The following is a 20,556-nucleotide window of genomic DNA, read 5'->3' on the forward strand; positions in this document are numbered from 1 at the left end:
TTGCGTTTTAAGCAATTTTGAGGGAGATTTCGAGGGACATCTTCTCACTGCGCATGCGCCGGCCCGGTTCTACCAACCAGGGTGAGAACTGTTCTCGAGGGCGGAAGTGGTGGAAACAGAGGAAAGGGAGGTGCTAGGCTCCCCGGTCACGCGCTTGTCGGGGGGGCCAGGAAGGAGGCGGAAGAAAGTACCGAGGGGGAAGGGGCTGAGCGAAGGTGAAGGAAGGCTACCCAATCAGCTAGCGAGTTGTCTTTCGGGTTGGCCAATGAATTCACGCCTCGCGCACAACGTCTCGCGACAAGGGCGTTTCACTAGCATGTTTGGGCGCGTTGGGCGGCGTCCGGGTATAAAAGACACCGCCCGAGCAGACAGGCGCCATTCTGGGGTTCGTTTAGAGGTAAGTTTGGGTATCCTGTCGGTTGGAGGGTAAAGTATTGTTGAGCTTGTTGGACTGGGGAGGGGGTTAGGCATGGGTTGTTTTGAGGACCATGGCTTATGGAACGCGGCTGTGTTCTCGTTGGGACCTGGAGGTGTTTGACGACAACAATCATGGTACTTGTGCGTGTTTAAAGCAACCCGTGTTGATTGTATCTTTCTCCCTTGTGTTCCTTTTATCCCAGGTTTGAATTTTCTCGGAGAAAGACAGGCCGGTCACGAGGAAAAAAGAAACAAGCCGCAGCACCATCTAAGCCCTTGAGAGGATCCTGAGGGGGGAAAGGGAAAACAGCAGCCACCAGCCCAACCACTTGTGTCTTCTGCCCCTTCCCACCTGTCTTGCCCACCCCACCAGCCCACGCTGCATGGGACTTGAAATCTGTGGCCGAAGGACCGTCACCACATAACTTCAAAAATAATCAACCACCCACCCTTCCCAAACCCACCCAAATCCACTCATCCAGCGTTTACTTTTTTGAATCCACCCAGAACTTTTTTTCTACGACCCCCCCTCCCTAAATGGAGTTGGGTGGGGGGAAAATGAATACTGAGTTGGCCTTCAATTTTTTACGAGACTTTTTGATCCAATGAGGCCCCCCAAATAATTGAGTTTTGGGTCCTGGTTGGTTGTTTTGTTTTTTTTCTCCAAAATTTTAACCCCCTCCCCCCCTGAGCCCGAGGTGCTGACGTCGCAAAAAAATTGGATAGTAAGTGTCGAATTTTCCAAAACCAGCCTTGCAACAAGAACTCAACGTTTCCCGTTGTGAAACCAAAAATAATGAGAGGAAGAAATGAGCCAATAGAACAAAGTAGAGAACTGGAGAAGGACCAAGCCGGTCACTTAATCTCCATTAAAAAGGGGCCTTTGGTCTAAACAGTCTTGTTCTCTCCCCTACCACCTACCTTCCTGCCCGGCTGCAGGCAAGGAAAGGGTGGAGGGAGGGCCAGCAAGTGAGGATTTTGACGGTTAACCCTTGGTAATCCAGCCAATTTCCAGACTGCCAAAGCCATAAGTGTTTGCTTTTTATAAGGAGGAATGGTTAACTTCCTCTTGTTAGCAGTCTTCAAAAGGGTTAATGAGCTCACATACAAAAGATGGTGGATCTTGTGGCTCAGAAGTCCCACTTCTTTGTGTGTGAGACAAGCAGGGCGTCTTTCAATTTGCCAGATTAATAAGCAATCTGTACATAAAGATTGCAGGGTAAGGAGATGGGCAGAAAAGTAATAGCTGGCTATGACTTTTTAAATGATTGTTAAATCCTCTCAATTTTAATGTAATTTGCTTGGGGTATATTTGTGTGCTTAAAATAGGTGGCAATCTAGGAATAAAGATTGCAAGACCCTAAATTCAATACAAAATATCTTAGTGCCAGTACATACAAGATAATGGGGAGGTAAAGAATGTTTTGTAATTGTTGCAGGTTGCATAGGTAATTTAAGAGCAAAAATGATTAACATTTTAACTTGATACGTTTTGGTGGGTGGGAAGGTTGGGAAATGTGGAATTCAGGAGTATAACTTTAAAAGCCATTTAGTGCAATTGAATGCTAGCTTTTCTAAAAGATTTGTGTCGTTAAAAGGAATTTTTTTCTTCCCTGCTTCAATATGGCGACTTTCCTTGTCCTTTTGTCTTCCAAGCGGCGTTGCAGGTTGTGTCTTGGCCCATTTTTCTCTTGTCCTCCCACCTCAATCCTATTTGTTGAGAGTGGTCCAAGTCCTCCCCTTTTCCCTTTATAGGGAGGATGGGGGTGGTCGATGGTAGCAGGTTGAACCTCAATTGCAAATTCAGTTCTTCCCCGCAGAAAATTGTTCTTTTAAATATTTTAATTGGTTTTATTTTCACAACTCTCTTCAATTAGGTCAAAGACCATTCAGGATGGGTGCTGGCTTGGGGTATTTTACTGAAAAGGGGTGTTTTTTTAATGTAACTGGCTGCCGGCAGAGCCGGGATGGCTTTTTAAGTTTTCCTCTTCTCCATTACAAAATGGCGTCGTCCCTGCTGCTTTGTTGTTTTTTCTCCCCCTTTTGCCATCCAGAGCTTAGGGCCGCCCTAGAAACTTGGTCAAGGGGGAGGAGCAGCTTGGAAAGGTGATGTAATCAGCTTTCTTCCTCTCCACCCTCTTGAAACTCCACCCCTGAGCCGATGCTCCCTCTGCACGCTGCGGCTAGACAGGAAGAAACCTTTTCTTTTATCTTAAAAGGAAAAAGCTTTGTAGCAATTAGGTCTTGAAGTTGTCCCCTGGGCAGCTCTTGTAATTTAACAATCTGAGCCTGTTGCTTTTATTTCCACCTTCACTCATCACAACTGCTTGGAGGTTTTCCCCGCTTCAGTTGCCAGGGGTGGAAAAGCAGTCAAACCAACTATACTTAAGGCTGGGAGCCTTCTGGTGGGGGGTGTGTGTGTGAGGGAGAGCGCACGCGAGCGTGCTGTGTGGTGGGGGAATACTGGGGTAGGAGGACTTGGGAAAGTGACTTGAATAGACATGGGGCCTAATGACACTGAAATGTGCCATTTATGCCCAGGAGCCAGTCCTTGGGCCTGCTTTTGGTTGCTTTGTATAGAGACTGGGGGAGGGTGGGTACTTCAGGACTTCCTTTTAAATCACCCTTATTCCCACTTCTGGATTTGGGGATAAATTCTTTGTGTTTAGTGCTGTGTCACGTTCTCCAGTTGTGTAGCTCCTGTACTTTGGTACTAGGATTGAGAAATGAATAGGAAAGGAGGCGGCAGTTGTAAACTCAAGGCAGGGGGATGCGAGCTACGGTGTCTGGTAAGCAAAACGTTTCTGGTATTACATTTCACAACCTTCATTTCTTTTTTCCAAAGAACCACCTTTTTTTAATTTTTTTCCTTCCCTTTAGAAAGAAATTCCTTTAAAACGTTAGTGGAATAATAACGTCTTCATTTTTCAACTCATGCAGTGCTTTAGCAATGGGTGCATGTTTAAAGCCATGCTCTCAGGGTGATATTGGGTGTCCTGCCCCTTCTCTATCTTCCTCCAACTTTTTCAAAGTCAAATCTTGGTCAGATTTTCCATATCCTTTCCATTTTTTAAAGTCCTGCTTTGAAGCATGGAAGTTCTAGGCAGAATCAGAAAGCCATTTTGTACAGCTCTCCTATGGTGACCTGAGACTTTAGGGCTAATTTTCTGCTGGGTACAGATTCTCAAATTAGTACTTAGACTTCTGGATTGGGTGGGAGGGACTCTTTCACATGTCTATTGACCACAAATTTTTTATCTTTCAAGCAGTTTGCCATGTGCCTCTGCAGCATACCTTCCTTGGGAGCTGAATAGTTTACCCATTGGGGTTCCTGACCTCTAGTGAACAGGGTATTAATAAAGAAGATCTTCCTTAACATGGGAGATGGGGAAACAGGGTCTTCTAGGGAAACCACATCTATCCAGAGAACCTCGGAGAACCTGATCTTTATAGTTTGTGACTAGAGTTATATTTTGGATCTTTTGCTGGGGAGGGGGAGAGGGTGATTTTACATCCTTACTAAAAGGCAGATATGGTTTTCAAAATGAATTTGAGGATTAGGGACTTAGGAGAGGTAAGACCTTGTGCATCACCTAAAGATCTAATTCAGTCCACCAAGTGGTATAAGGACATATCTCAAACACCAAGAAAAGGAAGGGGAATGTTAGGGTCAGGTACAAAGCGTTTTCATTTCCAGAGTGCTAAGACTTATGTTAAGGTAAATTTGGATTCCCTTCTGTGTTACAAGTGTGATTGTTTTTAAAAGGGCTGTGATTTGCCATAGGGGTTTTGTCCTAAACCAATTAAGTTCTTTTCTTGGTGATGGGTAATAACTAGCCAAGTTAGATATTTTTCACTCTTAATTGAATAACCCTCAAGTAAAACTCAATTCAGAGGCTGGAGTGGGTGTCACTTTTAAGTTTCTCTCTGGTAAGATTTGAAGATTCCCCAGTGCCTGTGCTCGTAGTGCTCATCTCCCTGGAAAATTCTTTTTTTTTTTTTTTTTCCCCTGGAAAATTCTTGATGAGAAGGAATGCACAGTTTAGGACTAGGTAGAGATAAGGCTGGGATTGTTCCCCTCCCCCTGCCCCTTCTGTACTGTCTTCAAGGAGTTTAAAAACAAAAGTATGCCCTAGATTGTTTGCTTCCAGGAAGCTTCCTCAAGCATTCATTTGAGGCTCCAAATAAGACTAATGTTGACACTTGGGTTACTGCCCCTCCTTCCCTGGACAACTCATTAGCCTTTTCCACTGTAGGTAGGCCTGCGCCAGGATTTTAGGCTTTTCATTCCTTTCCACTTGAGTGCCTTGTACCTTCTCTCAGAATGTACTGACTTTAAGGAAATTTGGTTGTGAGACACTTGGAGTCCTTCATTTTAAGTGACTCAAAACTAATTTGCCTGTAGGAAAGCCGTGAGAAAACCCATTTACATTTTGTCACAATTGCTACTTAGGAGATGAAACTTAATTCTGTTGATTATATTTCCAAAACATAAAAGGAAAAGTAATAGTGGAAAGTGAATATTTAAGATTTCTGTTTTATGTTCTAGCTTTCCCTGAGTATTTTTGCCTGTTATGAATGGGAATGAAAAAGTTGTCCCTGGGTCCCATTCCTAGCATAAGGCACTGGACAGAATTTAACGTTGTGCTTATTGGTCTCTGGGGATGGTTAATTCTTCTCTGCTACCTTCTTAAGTGAAGGAACATTTCGGCTCAAGTGACCCTTTTTTTTTTTTTTTAAAGTTTCTGAAGGAAGGAGAGGTAGCAGTCCTATTGGCTTAGCTCCTTGGTTATGCAAAATGTTCTCGAAGGTGGTGTATCTTCACTCTGGGTTTGAATCAGTGTGGTCAGCAGTATTTGGCCGGGTGGGAGTGGCGGTACTGGTTTGAAGTGTTGTTAATTTAAGTCTTTTTGTCAAATTGTATACATTGTGGTTGCTGATGATGATATGTACTGCTTTGGATTGACTCCTTGTTTTTCCAGTCGCCCCTAGATGGGAAGCCTGTTTTATCCCTTTGTTGTATCTGTGTATCTCTTGGTATGGTGTCTGTGTCGCTCTATGTTGTCTTACCACATGGGAAAAAATGCTTTTTTCTCCTTCCCTGTCTGTAAGAATCTGCACACTTCTGTGGATTTGGCCCGGGGGCTTCTAATCTATAGTATTCTACTTCAGTGTTTCTCTCTCTGACCTCAGGTTCTACCTGCCCTTGTGGAAATTCCAGGACAGCAGCAATGCACAGTTAACCCAGATTTGCTCAGCACTCAGCATTTCTTACCTCCTCACTCTGTATTCATCCTGCAGGTTATGATCTCAAGAACCAGCCCCTTCCTGCTCCTGCTGCTTCCTAGGTTGTTAGGACTTCTCTATTTAGAAATTTATTGGCCTTGTTGTTGGGAGGACTAAAAGTTGAGATTATTAGGCTTGGGTTTTTGTTTTGTTTTGTTTTGTTTTTAATTTGAGAACAAATAGAACATCTCTGTTATTTTATAAGAAACTTGGTCTTTTTTCCTGCACAAATAGAGTTATCTTTGTAAAACACAGATTTTCCCACCCTTCTGGGATCATGTCTGTTATCTGTACTATTAAGCTGGAGGCAAGAAATTGTTTTCTTCTTGTCTCCTTTCTACCCAGTGTTAGTCTTAAATCCCAGACATAAGTATTACTTTCAGTTCTCAGAATCCCACTCAGAGCCACATTGATTCTAAATTAGCTTGGGTTTTGGACTAGAATTGCTTCACACTTTATCCCATAACAGCAGTTTAGCTTTTAATGAGCTCCTTTTCTAACCTGGTTTAAAGTAGCTACTTAAAATTTAATAGCATTTTTCAGCTTCTAGTTTTTTTCTATTCTTTTTGGCTTCATGGTTTCTAATATCAAGCCTTTCTTTTGGGGATCTTGGAAAGTGGTGTGGTTTTGAAGAGGAGTAGTGATCAGATTCTCATCTTTGCTTTTGAAATCACAAACCAGCCTTCCTCTTAACTTTGAAACCATAAAAATGTGTGTCGTATCTGGTTAACGAGTGGCAGTTCATTTCAAGACTTAGGATATAAAGGATTTCCTTTAAATCCATTTGTCTCCATTTCTAGGAAGGTACCCACAACTCTCTTGAGGGAAATAGGATGTTTTCTGGTTTTGTATCACCTACTAGTTTAGCTGATTGTCTCAGAGCGTGTTCTGGCGCTTGAGGTGATGATGATTCTTAATAGAGTGAGATAAAAAGGAACTGACTAATCTTAGAAGGCATATAGCCCAAGTGTCCAGGATTGGCCCAGTTCTTATTAAGCTATCCATTTTTTTCAAGCCAAATTTATCAGCAGCTAAGGGGAAATAGGACCTAACAAGGAGCAAAAAAGCCTGGGATTGTTGAGTTTTAGTATAGGAACTTGACTCTTAGCTCTCATACGATTTAGTGAAGTTCAGCTATCTAGAAAGGATGTAACTGGGAGGGAGAGAGAAATACGTGCTGCCCAGTTCTCCAGTCTAATTTTAGTCTTCCCATTCAGTCCTGTATTAACACCATGCTTAACTTGCCAGGGGTGGTGATGGTCTGTGTTGATTTTTTTCTTACCTAGAAAATGATGAGTGTAGTTGAATATAGATTGAATAATTAGTCACAAAATTTCATCTGCTGTAGAAGTGGAATTTATTAGAGGGTATAGTGGGATTGTCCTTGCCGGCCATTTATTCTGTGGGTTTATTTTGTCCTTGTCTTAGAAACTTCAATCATGGGTTCGGGTCCCATAGATCCCAAAGAGCTTCTCAAGGGCCTGGATAGCTTCCTTAACCGAGATGGGGAAGTCAAGAGTGTGGATGGGATTTCCAAAATCTTCAGGTGAGTCTGCCTATCTCTGGATTCATTGTGGTTAGAGTATATTGTAAGTTGTACTACATAAGGCAGAACAGGAATGAGTGTTCTCAGAGGGAAGAGGGAGATTCTAGAATAAGATTGGAATCCAGTAATTTTAGAGTAAATGATAGGAAGAAGTGATCCCTTGGTTCCTAGCCATAATAGAGTCTGGGTTTGGGAGTCATACTTTGAGAGGAAGGGAACAGGGAAGCCAGGTGACAGTTCTTGGTTCTGTTTTGGGTCACATTCCACATCCCAAACTGTTGTTTCCTTCAGGGCTCTGCCAGTCTCCCAGGGGAAGGCAAGAGACTAAGCCAGTCCTGAACAGACTATGAACAGCTGTTAGTGCTAGTATTCTTCACCGGGAAGCAGAATCAAGTGTGTCCTGTGGGTTAGAGAAGCAGTGATGTTCACCTCCCCAGAGGCTTCAGTGTCTCCTCAGTTGTCTTCCATCCTCTCATGGGATTCCATTGGACTCTGGATCCATCCCATCCCCCGAGAGGCTTGTGTGACCTTCCCACTCTGGCAGAGTCCCAAGTCATCAGGGATTTTTAGGCACTCCCACAGATCAGAGATGCTTCTGCTGAAAGAAGAGGCTCTTGCTCCATTTCTAAGCTTAATTTCCCTCCTACAGCCTGATGAAGGAAGCACGAAAGATGGTGAGTCGATGCACTTACTTGAACATTCTCCTGCAGACCCAGTCACCAGAAATATTGGTCAAGTAAGTGGGGAGGATCTGGGAGGCTGGGATGGGAAGATGTAGTTAGAAGGCAGGGGAGGTGAGGCATGGGGTTCCTAGGTCATTGACAGGGGAGTAGGAGTGTGGGATGTGGCACTCCAAAACCCAGGAAGGGCATTACAAATTCTACTACTTGCCTGCAGGTTTATTGATGTTGGTGGCTACAAGCTTCTTAACAACTGGCTGACTTATTCAAAGACAACCAACAACATTCCCCTCTTGCAGCAAATTCTGCTTACCCTGCAGCACCTCCCGCTCACCGTGGACCATCTCAAGCAGGTACCTTAAGTCTGTACAACACTAGTGCTCCTTTTTGCTTTAGCCTGACAGATAAAATACACCAACTCTGATGTGGTTGCAGTCTTGGACCTGTGCAGAAGAGTGATGGAAAAAAATAGGAGTATACTATCAGAAGGCTTGGTTTAAGCCCTTTAACAGATGTATGGTTAGGGCGCTTCTAGATATTTGAGCCTCAGTTTTCTCATCTCTTGTTGAAAATGATTTCTACCTACTTTGGTTGTTTTTAGAATTAAGTACGATTGCACCTATAAAGGTTTTGTAAAAGGTAAAGTACCATAGTAGCGGTGGTCGCCATTAGGGACTATTAAATTGTAGGCAGGGCACTCCAGTTGGTGGAGTGTGTGGCTCTTGATATCGGGGTTGTGGGTTTAAGCCCCATGTTGGGTGTAGAGATTACTTAAAATTTCACGAAAAAGAAATTGTGTGTTAGTGCAGTTGTAAGCTCCGAGAGGACTCCTGTTCCTCCTGGTACTTAACCTTTCTCCCCGTTTCTTGTAGAACAACACAGCCAAACTGGTGAAGCAGCTGAGCAAGTCAAGTGAGGATGAAGGTAGGGGCCAGTCCTTCCTCATCACTTCACTTCGTTACCTTCATGTCTCACTCCCATCCTTGAACTGTCCTGTCACTCCTTTCTACATCACCTTACTTTTCTCTTTCTTGTAAAAAAATTTCAAATGGGATTTGTCCATTTCTCTACCATTGAATGTAAGACAAGACAGCATACTTTTAACAAGAAGCTGGTTCTTGATATCTCTTGGTTGTGAAAGCTATGCACTTGAAATTCTTTGGAAAAAATAGTGTCATCCTAGAGAGTGTCATCATCATTTTCTTCTGTTATTCTAAATAAACGTAGCATATTCTGGGGCCTTCAGTGTGTGTTTCCTATATAGTTCTACCAGTAAATACCTTCCTATAGGCCATGGGTCAGATCCTGGATCCTGGAGATCACAGCTTTGGTAGCAACAGTCTGTCTTTTTCTAAGATAAAGGGTTTTGGAGCCCTTGGCAAGGGCCATATAGTTCTGGCTTGAAGACAGAGCCTGGCTCCAGAAAGTCACAGCCTCTCCTTCAGTGAAGAAAAGGGTTTATACCCAGGGTACAAACCACTAGCACAAGATACTAGTGTGCCACAAGTGAGCAGTGTTCTAGGAGAGCTGATCCCCTCATCAGAATACAGGCTTGCTTTTTTGTCTAAAAGGAATGGCGTGCTAGGTCCTTTTGGAAGGAGGCTTTGGCAGTTTGGTGTGGAAAGAACATGTAGCCCTGGGTGAGCCTATCTGAAGTTCCTTTAGCTATAGGAGAAAACACTGGGAACATTTAGCAAGTTAAAGAGTTTAACTCACAGTGTTTAAGTGGAAAAACATTCTCTAGCCTTCCATTATTTTAGTAATATTAAATCTTGGTTTTGGGTCCTTTCAGATATTGAGCACTTCTGTGTTTGTGACATTACAAATTATCTTTAATAACTTATAATGTAAAACTACAGAATTTTCTATTAAATCATTGTTCATCTCTTATTTTTTCATTGCTGGGTATATTGTTCCCTGTTTTCCAGTTGTCTCAATTGTATTGCCACCTTTGAATGTAGATTTAATTGTTTTGTACTTCCTTTGGAAATTTGTACATTCCTAATAAAGTCTGACTAGACTATAGTATCAATTGGTCCAAAAAGGTTCAGGATATCCCTGTATTAGGGATGTACTGGAGTTTGTGTTGCCTTAATTATAGAAACTGCTAGTTGTGTGGGTATTTATTTGAAAAGTTTGGTTTTAATGTTTTCAATAATCTCATTATTAAACGAATCTGTAAGTGGAAAAGCTGGCAAGAGGATAGGTGCCATAGATAAGAGATGTGATTTGCCAAGTACGAAAAGCAAGAGCTGTAAAGGTCTTTGTTTTTTTTCCGTATATTTGGAAACACATTTTGTCCTTTAAATTCTCTGACCGTCTTTTTTTCTCTAAACACTGCCTTCCCCATCTCTAATGTGGTCTGCTTTATAAGCTCTTCGCTACACTTATTTGCTACATTTCCTTGATTTTTTTTTTTTAAGATTTTATTTATTCAGGCAGCCCGGGTGGCTCAGCGGTTTGGCGCCTGCCTTCAGCCCAAGGCGTGATCCTGGAGACCCGGGATCGAGTCCAACGTCAGGCTCCCTGCATGGGCCTGCTTCTCCCTCTGCCTGTGTCTCTGCACCCCTCTCTCTCTCTCTCTGTGCTTCTGTGTCTCTCTTATGAATAGAGCAGCAGAATGAAGCCAGTGTCCACACTCTTCCACTAACCATGTGTTAAAAGAACAAGAACTAAACTCAAGGAAAAAGCAGGCAGGGTTCAAGTGTCCAAACAGCTAAGAACAGTATTATTGTGTTGTTCTAAAGGCAAACAAAGTATCAAGGAGCCTGACTTAGATTCATCTTATAAAAGATTTTCTAGGGGATCCCTGGGTGGCTCAGGAGTTTAGCGCCTGCCTTCGGCCCACAGCATGGTCCTAAAGTCCTGAGAGCGAGTCCCGCATTGGGCTCCCTGCATGGAGCCTGCTTCTCTCTACCTCTCTTTCTGTATCTCTCATGAATAAATAAAATCTTAAAAAAAAAGAAAAGAAAAGAAAAGAAAAGAAAAAGATTTTCTAGGCCACCTTTTTTCCTATAATGCCACTAGTAATAATGGCTTAAAAAAAATCAAATAGGGACACCTGGGTGGCTCAGCAGTTGAGCATCTGCCTTCAGCTGAGGGTGTGATCCCAGATCCAGGGATCGAGTCCAGCATTAGGCTCCCTGCATGGGGCCTGCTTCTCCCTCTGTGTCCCTCTCTCTCTGTTTCTGTGTCTCTCATTAATAAATAAATAAAATCTTAAAAAAATAAAGATTTTATTTATTCATGAAAGACACAGAGAGGCAGATACAGGCAGAGGAAGAAGCAGGCTCTTCACAGGGAGCCCGATGTGGGACTTGATCCCAGGAGCCCGGGATCACGACCTGAGCAGATGCTCAACCACTGAGACACCCAGGCCTCCCAAGAGTTTGAGCCTGTCTCATCTTCTCCTTAAAACTCTGGGCTACGTTTTCTGTTACATAGATTTTCACAGTATATCTTTAAACCTCTGTATTTTCTATTATTGGAAGAATAATATTTTTAGTTACTTAGGGATTTTCCCTTATACTCTCACCTGCAGAGCTCCGGAAATTGGCTTCAGTCCTTGTCAGTGACTGGATGGCTGTCATCCGCTCCCAGAGCAGTACCCAGCCTGCTGGTAAGCTCCTTAGTCTTTTATCCCTTGTATTTATTTCTTTCCCACTGGCCTTCGGTGGCTTTAGCCTGCTTCACCTCTTGACAGTCTTTCTCTTTAAATAAAATCCTTTTCTGCTTTGTTTTTTCACAACAGAGAAAGATAAGAAAAAACGTAAAGAAGAGGGGAAGAGTCGAACCACCCCTCCTGAGCGACCCTTGACTGAGGTGAAGGCTGAGACCCGGGCTGAGGAGGCCCCAGAGAAGAAGAAAGAGAAGCCCAAGTCTCTCCGAACCACAGCACCCAGTCACGCCAAGTTTCGTTCCACTGGTAGGGTGGTTGGCTGGTCTTGGGAGAGTCTGTGGGCAGATGTACACCTAGGGCCTTGTGGTGGAATAGTGGATTTATGACATGGGGAAGAGAGAAGATGGAAGACTAGTAGGTGAGGTTTGGGCTGGGTAAAGATTTAGTGTTGGAGTGGGGAGGAAGAGTTAGAGTGGTAATAAGTTCAACGCAATGGCATGTTTCTTCCCTCAGGGCTAGAGCTGGAGACCCCATCTTTGGTGCCTGTGAAAAAGAACGCCAGTGCAGTGGTGGTTTCTGACAAGTACAATCTTAAACCCATCCCCCTCAAGCGTCAGAGGTATGGCCCTTGTGTACTGGGTTCTGTGTGGGTTATGTCTGTGGACATGAGGGAGGAAGAGGGGGCAAGTTAGGGTGCATCAGAGATCATGTTGATGGCTCATCTTCCAACAGCACCACAGTTGCTCCAGGAGATGGTGCTCCCCCTGCAGAGAAGAAATACAAGCCACTGAACACCACACCAAATGCCACCAAAGAGATCAAAGTGAAGATCATCCCACCACAGCGTGAGTCTGAAGTAGAGGAACACACTTTGAATTGGGAGAGAACTCCATGGAAATGAGTTGGGGGGGTGGTACAAGATGGATTTCTTAGTTTTGTGTGCTTGTCTTAATTTTTGCACCTCTGGAGCTCCTCTTTCATAGGATTACTTAGAAGTAATCTTGGGTATGGGAATGGGGTGCTATTCAGTGACTGGTTCGGGGTGCTCCCAGTCTCGGGATAGTCGGTCCTGTCCATGAGGGTTGTTTTCCTAAGTCACCTGAGCTCTAATTAATACTGAAAGCCTCAAGTTGCTTTTATTTAGTTATTATTTATTACTAGTTAGTTAGTTAGTTTAGCCCCCCTGATGCGTGGGGCTCGATCCCAGGACCCTGGGATCGTGACCTGAGCTGAAGGCAGACGCTCAACCCCATGAGCCCCGCCAGACACCCCAAGTTGCCTGCCTTTATTTTTATTTATTTATTTATTTATTTATTTATTTATTTATTTATTTATTTATTTATTTATTTTAAAGATTTATTTATTCATTCAGAGAGAGCAAGAGAGAGGCAGAGACATGGGCAGAGAGAGAAGCAGGCCCCATGCAGGGAGCCCGATGCGGGACTCGATCCCGGGTCTCCAGGATCGCACCCCAGGCTGCAGGCAGTGCTAAACCGCTGTGCCACCGGGGCTGCCCAGTTGCCTGCCTTTAAAAGAAAGAATAGGGCACCTGGCTGGCTCAGTTGGAGGAACATGCAACTCTTTATCTCCAGGTCATGAGTTCAAGCCCCCATGTTGGTTATAGAATTTCTTTTTTTTATTTTAAAGATTTTATTTATTTATTCATGAGAGACAAAGAGAAAGAGAGGCAGAGGGAGAAACAGGCTCCACGCAGGGAGCCCGATGTAGGACTCCATCCCGGGTCTCCAGGATCACGCCCTGGGCCGAAGGCAGACGCTCAACCACTGAGCCACCCAAGCATCCTGATTATAGAATTTTTAAAAACAGGGGCAGCCCCAGTGGCCCAGCAGTTTAGCATGCCACCTTCGGCCTAGGGTGTGATCCTGGAGACCGGGATCGAGTCCCACGTCAGCTCCCTGCATGGGGCCTGCTTCTCCGTCTGCCTCTCTCTCTGTATCTCTCATGAATAAATAAAGTCTTTTTTAAAAAAACTGAAAAACAAAATTAAAAAAAAATTTTTTTTTTTCTTGTATGAATCCAGCATATGCATCCTGGCCACCTTGAACTTAACTGTGTCCTAAGTTGGGGTAGGGTCTCCATTGGCCCATTTCCTGCTCAAACTTTGTAGGAATAGGATTGTGAAAGAGGTCTGATGGTTCCATTTTATGCTTTATCCTCTTGTAGCTATGGAGGGCCTGGGCTTCCTGGATGCACTCAATTCAGCCCCTGTTCCAGGCATCAAAATTAAGAAGAAGAAGAAGGTGTTGTCACCCACAGCTGCCAAGGTATGAGCCCTGTGCCGTAGATGTCAATGACAGGATATCTAAAGTGAAAGGAAGGGCCCAGGAATGGTTGGGAGGACCACAGGATGTGGACTGGGGTGAGGGTTGGGGGGCTGGCAGTGGGAGACGCAAAGTCTTCCTTCATCTGAATCCGCAGGGGAGCCTGTCTAGGATGCTGGACTAACTGCCTTACCTTAACCTTGGCTTTCGTGTCAACTCATTAACTTCTTTTTCTTTCACAATAGCCAAGCCCGTTTGAAGGGAAAACGAGCACAGAACCGAGCACGGCCAAACCTTCTTCCCCAGAACCAGCACCAACTTGTGAGGCTATGGACACAGATCGCCCAGGAACCCCAGTTCCCCCTGTTGAAGTCCCAGAGCTCATGGATACGGGTAAGTCTAGAAATTGGTTCAGGTTTGGGGGGTTTCTAAAAGGAACGACCTGGATCTGATACCTCTCCTGCTTCCAGCCTCTTTAGAGCCAGGAGCGCTGGATGCAAAGCCTGTGGAGAGTCCCGGAGATCCCAGCCAGCTGACCCGGAAAGGCAGGAAGAGGAAGACGGTGACATGGCCTGAGGAGGGCAAACTGAGAGAATATTTCTATTTTGAACTGGATGAAACTGAACGAGGTGAGCCGTCAAGGTTCTTGTGTAGTAGATGGGTATAGAGAGTTTATTTTTATTTATTTACTTATTTTGGGGTCTAGAGAGTTTAAAAAGGACTTGTTTGGTGCTTATATTTTCTCTTTTCTCTCCTTGCCACTAGTAAATGTGAATAAGATCAAGGACTTTGGTGAGGCAGCTAAGCGAGAGATACTGTCAGACCGACATGCATTTGAGACGGCCCGGCGTCTGAGCCATGACAACATGGAGGAGAAGGTGCCCTGGGTGTGCCCCCGGCCCCTGGTTCTGCCCTCACCTCTTGTCACCCCTGGAAGCAACAGCCAGGAGCGATACATCCAGGCTGAGCGGGAGAAAGGAATCCTTCAGGAGCTCTTCCTGAACAAGGAAAGGTGAGCAGAACCGGGTTCACACCCTGGGCATGAACCATGTCCACGTTAAGTGCTTGGACTCCTGAGAGGAACATGCCCTGGGGTAATTCAGAAGGGGGTGGGGGCTAGGGAATGTGAGGGCTTGAATAAATAATTTAACTATCTTTTTTTTTTTTCTTGTCCCATCACCTGTGGCATTCCTAATAGTCCTCATGAACCTGATCCTGAACCCTATGAACCTGTACCCCCAAAGCTCATCCCCCTAGATGAGGTGAGCATATGCTATGTGGTGGTGGAGTTGTGATTGATCTTAGTACGTCTTTCAGCATTTTTCAGTTTCAAATGGAATGTCTCTTCATTCTTTCAAAGCTAGTCCTGATTGTTCTGTTCTTGCAGGAATGTTCCATGGATGAGACCCCATATATTGAGACCCTGGAGCCTGGGGGAGCTGGTGGCTCACCTGATGGAGCAGGTGGCTCCAAGTTGCCTCCTGTCCTGGCCAATCTCATGGGAAGCATGGGTGCTGGGAAGAGCCCCCAGGGTCCTGGAGGAGGAGGCATCAATGTCCAAGAGATCCTCACCTCCATCATGGTATATGAGCCCGCCTTCCTCTTTTCCACTTTGTCTGGAATCTGCCTTTCTGTATACCCCAGTAGTTGTCTTCTCACTTACCTCTTCATCTAGCTCTCTTTTCTTTACTAGTTTTTACCCTTGCATTCTGTTGACTGGCTCTTTATTCACCTTGCCTCACAGGGTAGCCCAAATAGTCATCCCTCAGAGGAACTGCTAAAGCAACCAGACTATTCAGACAAGATCAAGCAGATGCTCGGTAATCACCAGGGCCAGGGAGGAAGCCTACTGTGGAGTTGGTGTGGGGGGAGCAGGGTGAGCAAAGGTATTGCTTCTGCTAGGAGGGAAGACTGGATGGAGCTTTGGTCTGACAAGTTGGTCTGAGAGGGCCAGAGGGGCATACCTAAGGAGGAAGTCATGCCACTCTTCTAGAATCCTCTTGCTGACTATATTTTGTTTTTTAATTAACAGTGCCACATGGATTATTAGGCCCTGGTCCAATAGCCAATGGTTTCCCACCAGGAGGTCCTGGGGGTCCCAAGGCCATGCAGCACTTCCCCCCTGGACCTGGAGGACCTATACCAGGTAGGTGGGAAATGAGAGGTTGGAATGGGTTTATCTGCTTAATTTTGGCTTAGTAATAGTGTAGGATTGACCAAAAGGTGGGAGGTAGGTTAGGCTGGGAGAGGCCATCCCTGAGTGTAACAAGTCGCTGATACGGTCTCCCTTTCTTTCCATAACAGGTCCTCATGGAGGCCCTGGTGGGTCAGTGGGTCCGCGTCTCTTGGGTCCCCCACCCCCTCCACGAGGGGGTGATCCCTTCTGGGATGGCCCAGGTGACCCCATGCGAGGTGGCCCAATGCGGGGTGGCCCAGGACCAGGTCCTGGACCATACCATAGAGGCCGTGGTGGCCGAGGAGGAAATGAACCACCTCCTCCTCCTCCTCCCTTCCGGGGGGCCAGGGGAGGTCGCTCTGGAGGAGGACCTCCAAATGGACGAGGGGGCCCTGGTGGGGGCATGGTTGGAGGTGGTGGTCATCGTCCACATGAAGGCCCTGGTGGGGGCATGAACAGCAGCAGTGGACATCGTCCTCATGAAGGCCCTGGTGGTGGTATGGGTGGTGGGCATCGCCCCCACGAAGGCCCTGGCAGTAGCATGGGTGGAGGTGGGGGACATCGTCCTCACGAAGGCCCTGGTGGTGGCATGGGCAGTGGCAGTGGCCATCGTCCTCATGAAGGCCCTGGCAGTGGCATGGGTGGAGGCAGTGGACATCGCCCCCATGAAGGTCCTGGTGGAGGAATGGGTGCTGGTGGTGGACATCGCCCCCATGAAGGTCCTGGACATGGGGGGCCCCATGGCCACCGGCCTCATGATGTCCCTAGTCACCGAGGCCATGACCATCGAGGGCCACCACCTCATGAGCACCGTGGCCATGATGGCCCTGGCCACGGAGGAGGGGGCCACCGAGGGCACGATGGAGGCCACAGCCACGGAGGAGGTGAGAATGGTTCCTGCTCATTGCATGGCTTTTGGTGTTCCATTTAAGTTTTGGGGTAGCATCATCACTCCCCCCGGGTGTGGTAGGACAGACACGTCCCCCTATTTTCAGCATGCCTGGCAGTTGCTATTCTTTGCCCTTCCCTCAAATCCGTAAGATTCCGTATCTCCCTGCACGCTAGTTTTCAGGGTGCTATGGACAGGGTGGGGGTGGGGAGGCAAGGGTGGCATTGACCTCTGAGCCGTGTTCTAACTGTTCTGCCATCGTTCCCACAGATATGTCCAACCGCCCTGTGTGCCGACATTTCATGATGAAGGGCAATTGCCGCTATGAGAACAACTGTGCCTTCTACCACCCGGGTGTCAATGGGCCCCCCCTGCCCTAGGGACTGCCTCCTCTGCCCCCCCTGCCCCACACCCCATGGACTGCAGCCTTGCTCCTTCGACCCTCTTATGGCTTCTGTGAGGCCCACTGTCCCGTCCCCTGCTGATGAGGAGCCGGCCCCTCAGTCCCCACCTGCTTGGGTTTCTGGGGGTTTTGTGATCACTGGTGCACATCGATGTACATATTTTCCTCCAGTCTGGGGAGGAGAGAGACTGGATACATTCTGTACCCTGGATGGCTGAAGAGAAGACCCGGTTGGCTTCAGTTTTTGAGATTGGCCCTATAGCCCCAAACCCCTTTCCAGTATTGCCCTTTATGCCTGAGAACCTAAAGCTGGTTATCCTGGAGAACACCTCTACTCTCCTATTGTGGGTCCTCCACACGCACACAACTGATACGGAATCAGCTGCACTTATGAAATCCTCCCAGCCAAGTTCATTATTCTTCATGGGGTGGGGAGATGGTAAAAAGGGGTATTATATATCCCGCTGCACTGAGAGGGCTCAATCAGGCTGGATTTGAGTTCTGGAATACATCATCCCCACTTCTCCCTGGACACAGGCTTTTTACATTGAGTCCTTTCTCAAGTCAGACTTTGCAACCTGTGAACACCCAAGTCTGCACCATGGGTCTGCTAGTTCCAGTGATGGCCAATTCATGTCCTGCAGCCAGTGGAAGTTGCAGCTGGCATAGGTGAGACTGGTGGTGGTGGTCCACCCTCACCTGCAGCTCATTCTGGAAACTTTGTAAAACACTTAATTGAGACCAGCTTTTCATCAATTTGCCCGGCACGCTGGGCCTGACAAGTCACACTACATGCACTGCCTTCAGGAGTTGGCATACTCTTGCCCCCCACCTGGAACCTTGTCAGTGTGAGGCCTCTGGCTCCCTTGCCCTGTCAGCCACCTCTGAGTCCCACCAGGTGCCTTCCTGGGTGGGTGCCGCAAGCTGACGCACCCTTCCCCAGCCCTCTCCTTCCGAGGTTTTGGCATCAGTTGTTTTCTATGAAAACAGTGGATTGGTTGGCTTTTGTGCAGGGTCTTGTGTTAGAGCCATGATGGATTTGAGGGATGAGTATTTTTTTTCTTTTGGTTTTGTATATTTTGTACATTAATAATAAACAGTGGAAAGAGAAGCAGCTTATTTAACCCCTAGTGTGTTTGGGCTCTGTTTAAACAAGAACGGCCATTGTCCTCTATTTTAAGTACATTAGTACAAACCTCTATGGAATCTTTAGTCCTTTGAGGAGCTGAAGTTCTGTTGTGAGATAGCATGGGTATTAAGTGAAGTATTTTGAATATAAGGAACCACAGGTACAGAGTAAGTCCCTTGGGTCGACATCCTTTGAGCAGCATTGGGACCTAGGGGAGCAGCTTTTCAGATGGCTGGAGCTGCAGGTGGTGTTAGCGGACACTGACTTCACCTAGTTGAACCTACCATCCCTGTGGGGTCGCTTAGGAAAGGAATTCCAGTGAGTGGGAGGAAGGGGTAAAATGAAGCAGTTTCTGGGGGAAGGAAAAACCAGTGGCTCCTTTTCTCAGTGGAGAAAGAACAGTACAGGCTGAGGCTGCTATTCCCTCAAAAAGTGGCTCTGCAGGGCAGGCATTACTAGGCCGACTTGCCTGACATTGGCTCCTTAAGGACAGCTATCCAGGGCTTCCATCATGGGGTGAGGTCTTGGGGAGGCAGGTTTTGGAGATCAGAATGTAGAAGGATAGGATTAACTCCAAATAGGAATTTCTGCTATTACTGAAATTAGGAATTAGAGTGCATTTTGGGGAGGAAGGTGGGCTATGGGAGCAGGAGTTCAGGAAGAATGGTCTTCAGGGGTACCTGGCGGGCTTGGGAGAGCATGAGACTCCATCTGGGGGTTATGAGGTGGAGCCCAATGTTGGGCCTAGAAATAACTTAAAACATAAAAAAACAAAAAAACACCAGTTTTCAAACTCTTAACATTCATCAGAATCATCTGAGGGGCTTTTTAGAAGGCATGAGGAATGAGTCCAGCACATATTCTGGTCAGTAGTTCTGGGAGAGATCCTGAGTTTGCTTCTAGCAAGTTCCCAGGTGCTGATGCCCATTGGAAAGCACTGAAAACTGCCGTACAACCGAGTTTCTTGGCTGCTGTTTCAAGAATTGGCCACAGGAGGGCAACAACCTACATTTCACGGGCCTCATTTACATGAACAAGGCCAATGGGGTTATTTTTATTTTGCCTTTGCCCACAGAGGCTGCACTCCCTGCTTAGCCACTGTTAAGTGGCTCTGTGCACTTAGGATCTGAGAGCACCCAAACTAAGAGGCCACAGAACCTTGAAAGGGCTCAAAGTTTTTTCTATTTTAAAAATGAGTTCACCCATCATCTTTCCTTCAAATTCTCCACGAAAATCCAAAGTAACCTGTTGAGATTTTTTTTTGGTGGAGGCTGATCATCCTCTCCATTTCAGGCACTGACCCACTCCATCCATACCTTCACCAAGTCCCTACAGGCACCTCTCCATTTCAGCCGGTCTGTTCTTTCTCATTCATTTCCCTCACCCCCAAATAGCCTTCCCGCTGTAGCCTCTCTGCCAATCCCTCCCCAGGCACACCGGCTCCATCTCTAATTCTGGCTCATCAGGAGTGTTCTAGTTCTCCCATTCCTACTCCCGAGCGGCAAACCTAATGTTGCAAAAACGCAAAATCCTACCATCTTGGCTCCGTACGAATCACTAGCAGCAACTCTACTGCTGCTTGCCAAGTGCTAACTCCTGTCTAGCACCAGAACTCCTGAGCGAGCCCCATCCAATGGGGACACCATTTCGCCTTCAACTAAATCTGAGTCTACCTAATTTTTCTTTCCCAAAGAAGGGTGGCTCTTTCCAAGGCAGTATCCAACCCTTCTCTCGGTATCTTCCTGTGTCCTCCACCCAGAAACCAGAATTTTGTAAAAATGAGAAAACCTCAATTCTTACCACTGTGTAGAGATCAGTGGCCGCCTATTTCTCCCCAAACTGTACCTTAACTCCCCATCAAGGCTTACAGGCTCAGAGTGTCCTGGCCTCTGCTTCCACCCTTCCCAGCTTCAGGGTCTCTGCACACGGTGGTTTCTTCCCTAGGGGGGCTCTTCTTCCCCACTCATCTAGTCCCTTCACCATCTTCAGGCTCTGGCTTTAAGATTACTTCCTGAGAAGTCAACTTGACCCACATGATTTAAAGATGAGCCCTCTACTTTCCTGGCACCATGCTTCCTTTGACGTGCTCCAAAGGGACTAGAGTTCCTATCGTTGCCCTAACAGGCTTC

General features: G+C 46.3%; 1 protein-coding gene across 1 annotated transcript; it reads left to right on the forward strand.

Annotated features, from left to right (window-relative positions):
* The first annotated feature begins 178 nt into the window (after positions 1-178).
* Positions 179-18,422, forward strand: PPP1R10 (protein phosphatase 1 regulatory subunit 10). Its single transcript, XM_077904820.1, has 20 exons — positions 179-397; positions 621-1,142; positions 7,132-7,249; positions 7,899-7,985; positions 8,147-8,282; positions 8,802-8,853; positions 11,471-11,548; positions 11,681-11,854; positions 12,062-12,167; positions 12,281-12,393; positions 13,733-13,833; positions 14,076-14,223; positions 14,301-14,459; positions 14,596-14,842; positions 15,029-15,092; positions 15,218-15,412; positions 15,575-15,650; positions 15,863-15,976; positions 16,135-16,890; positions 17,166-18,422. The coding sequence occupies exons 3-20, from the start codon at positions 7,143-7,145 to the stop codon at positions 17,273-17,275; spliced, it is 2,823 nt and encodes a 940-aa protein (XP_077760946.1). The 5' UTR covers positions 179-397; positions 621-1,142; positions 7,132-7,142; the 3' UTR covers positions 17,276-18,422.
* Positions 18,423-20,556: the final 2,134 nt, after the last annotated feature.

The sequence above is a fragment of the Canis aureus genome, chromosome 7 (assembly GCF_053574225.1).
Source record: "Canis aureus isolate CA01 chromosome 7, VMU_Caureus_v.1.0, whole genome shotgun sequence".
Classification (NCBI taxonomy): Eukaryota; Metazoa; Chordata; class Mammalia; order Carnivora; family Canidae; genus Canis; species Canis aureus.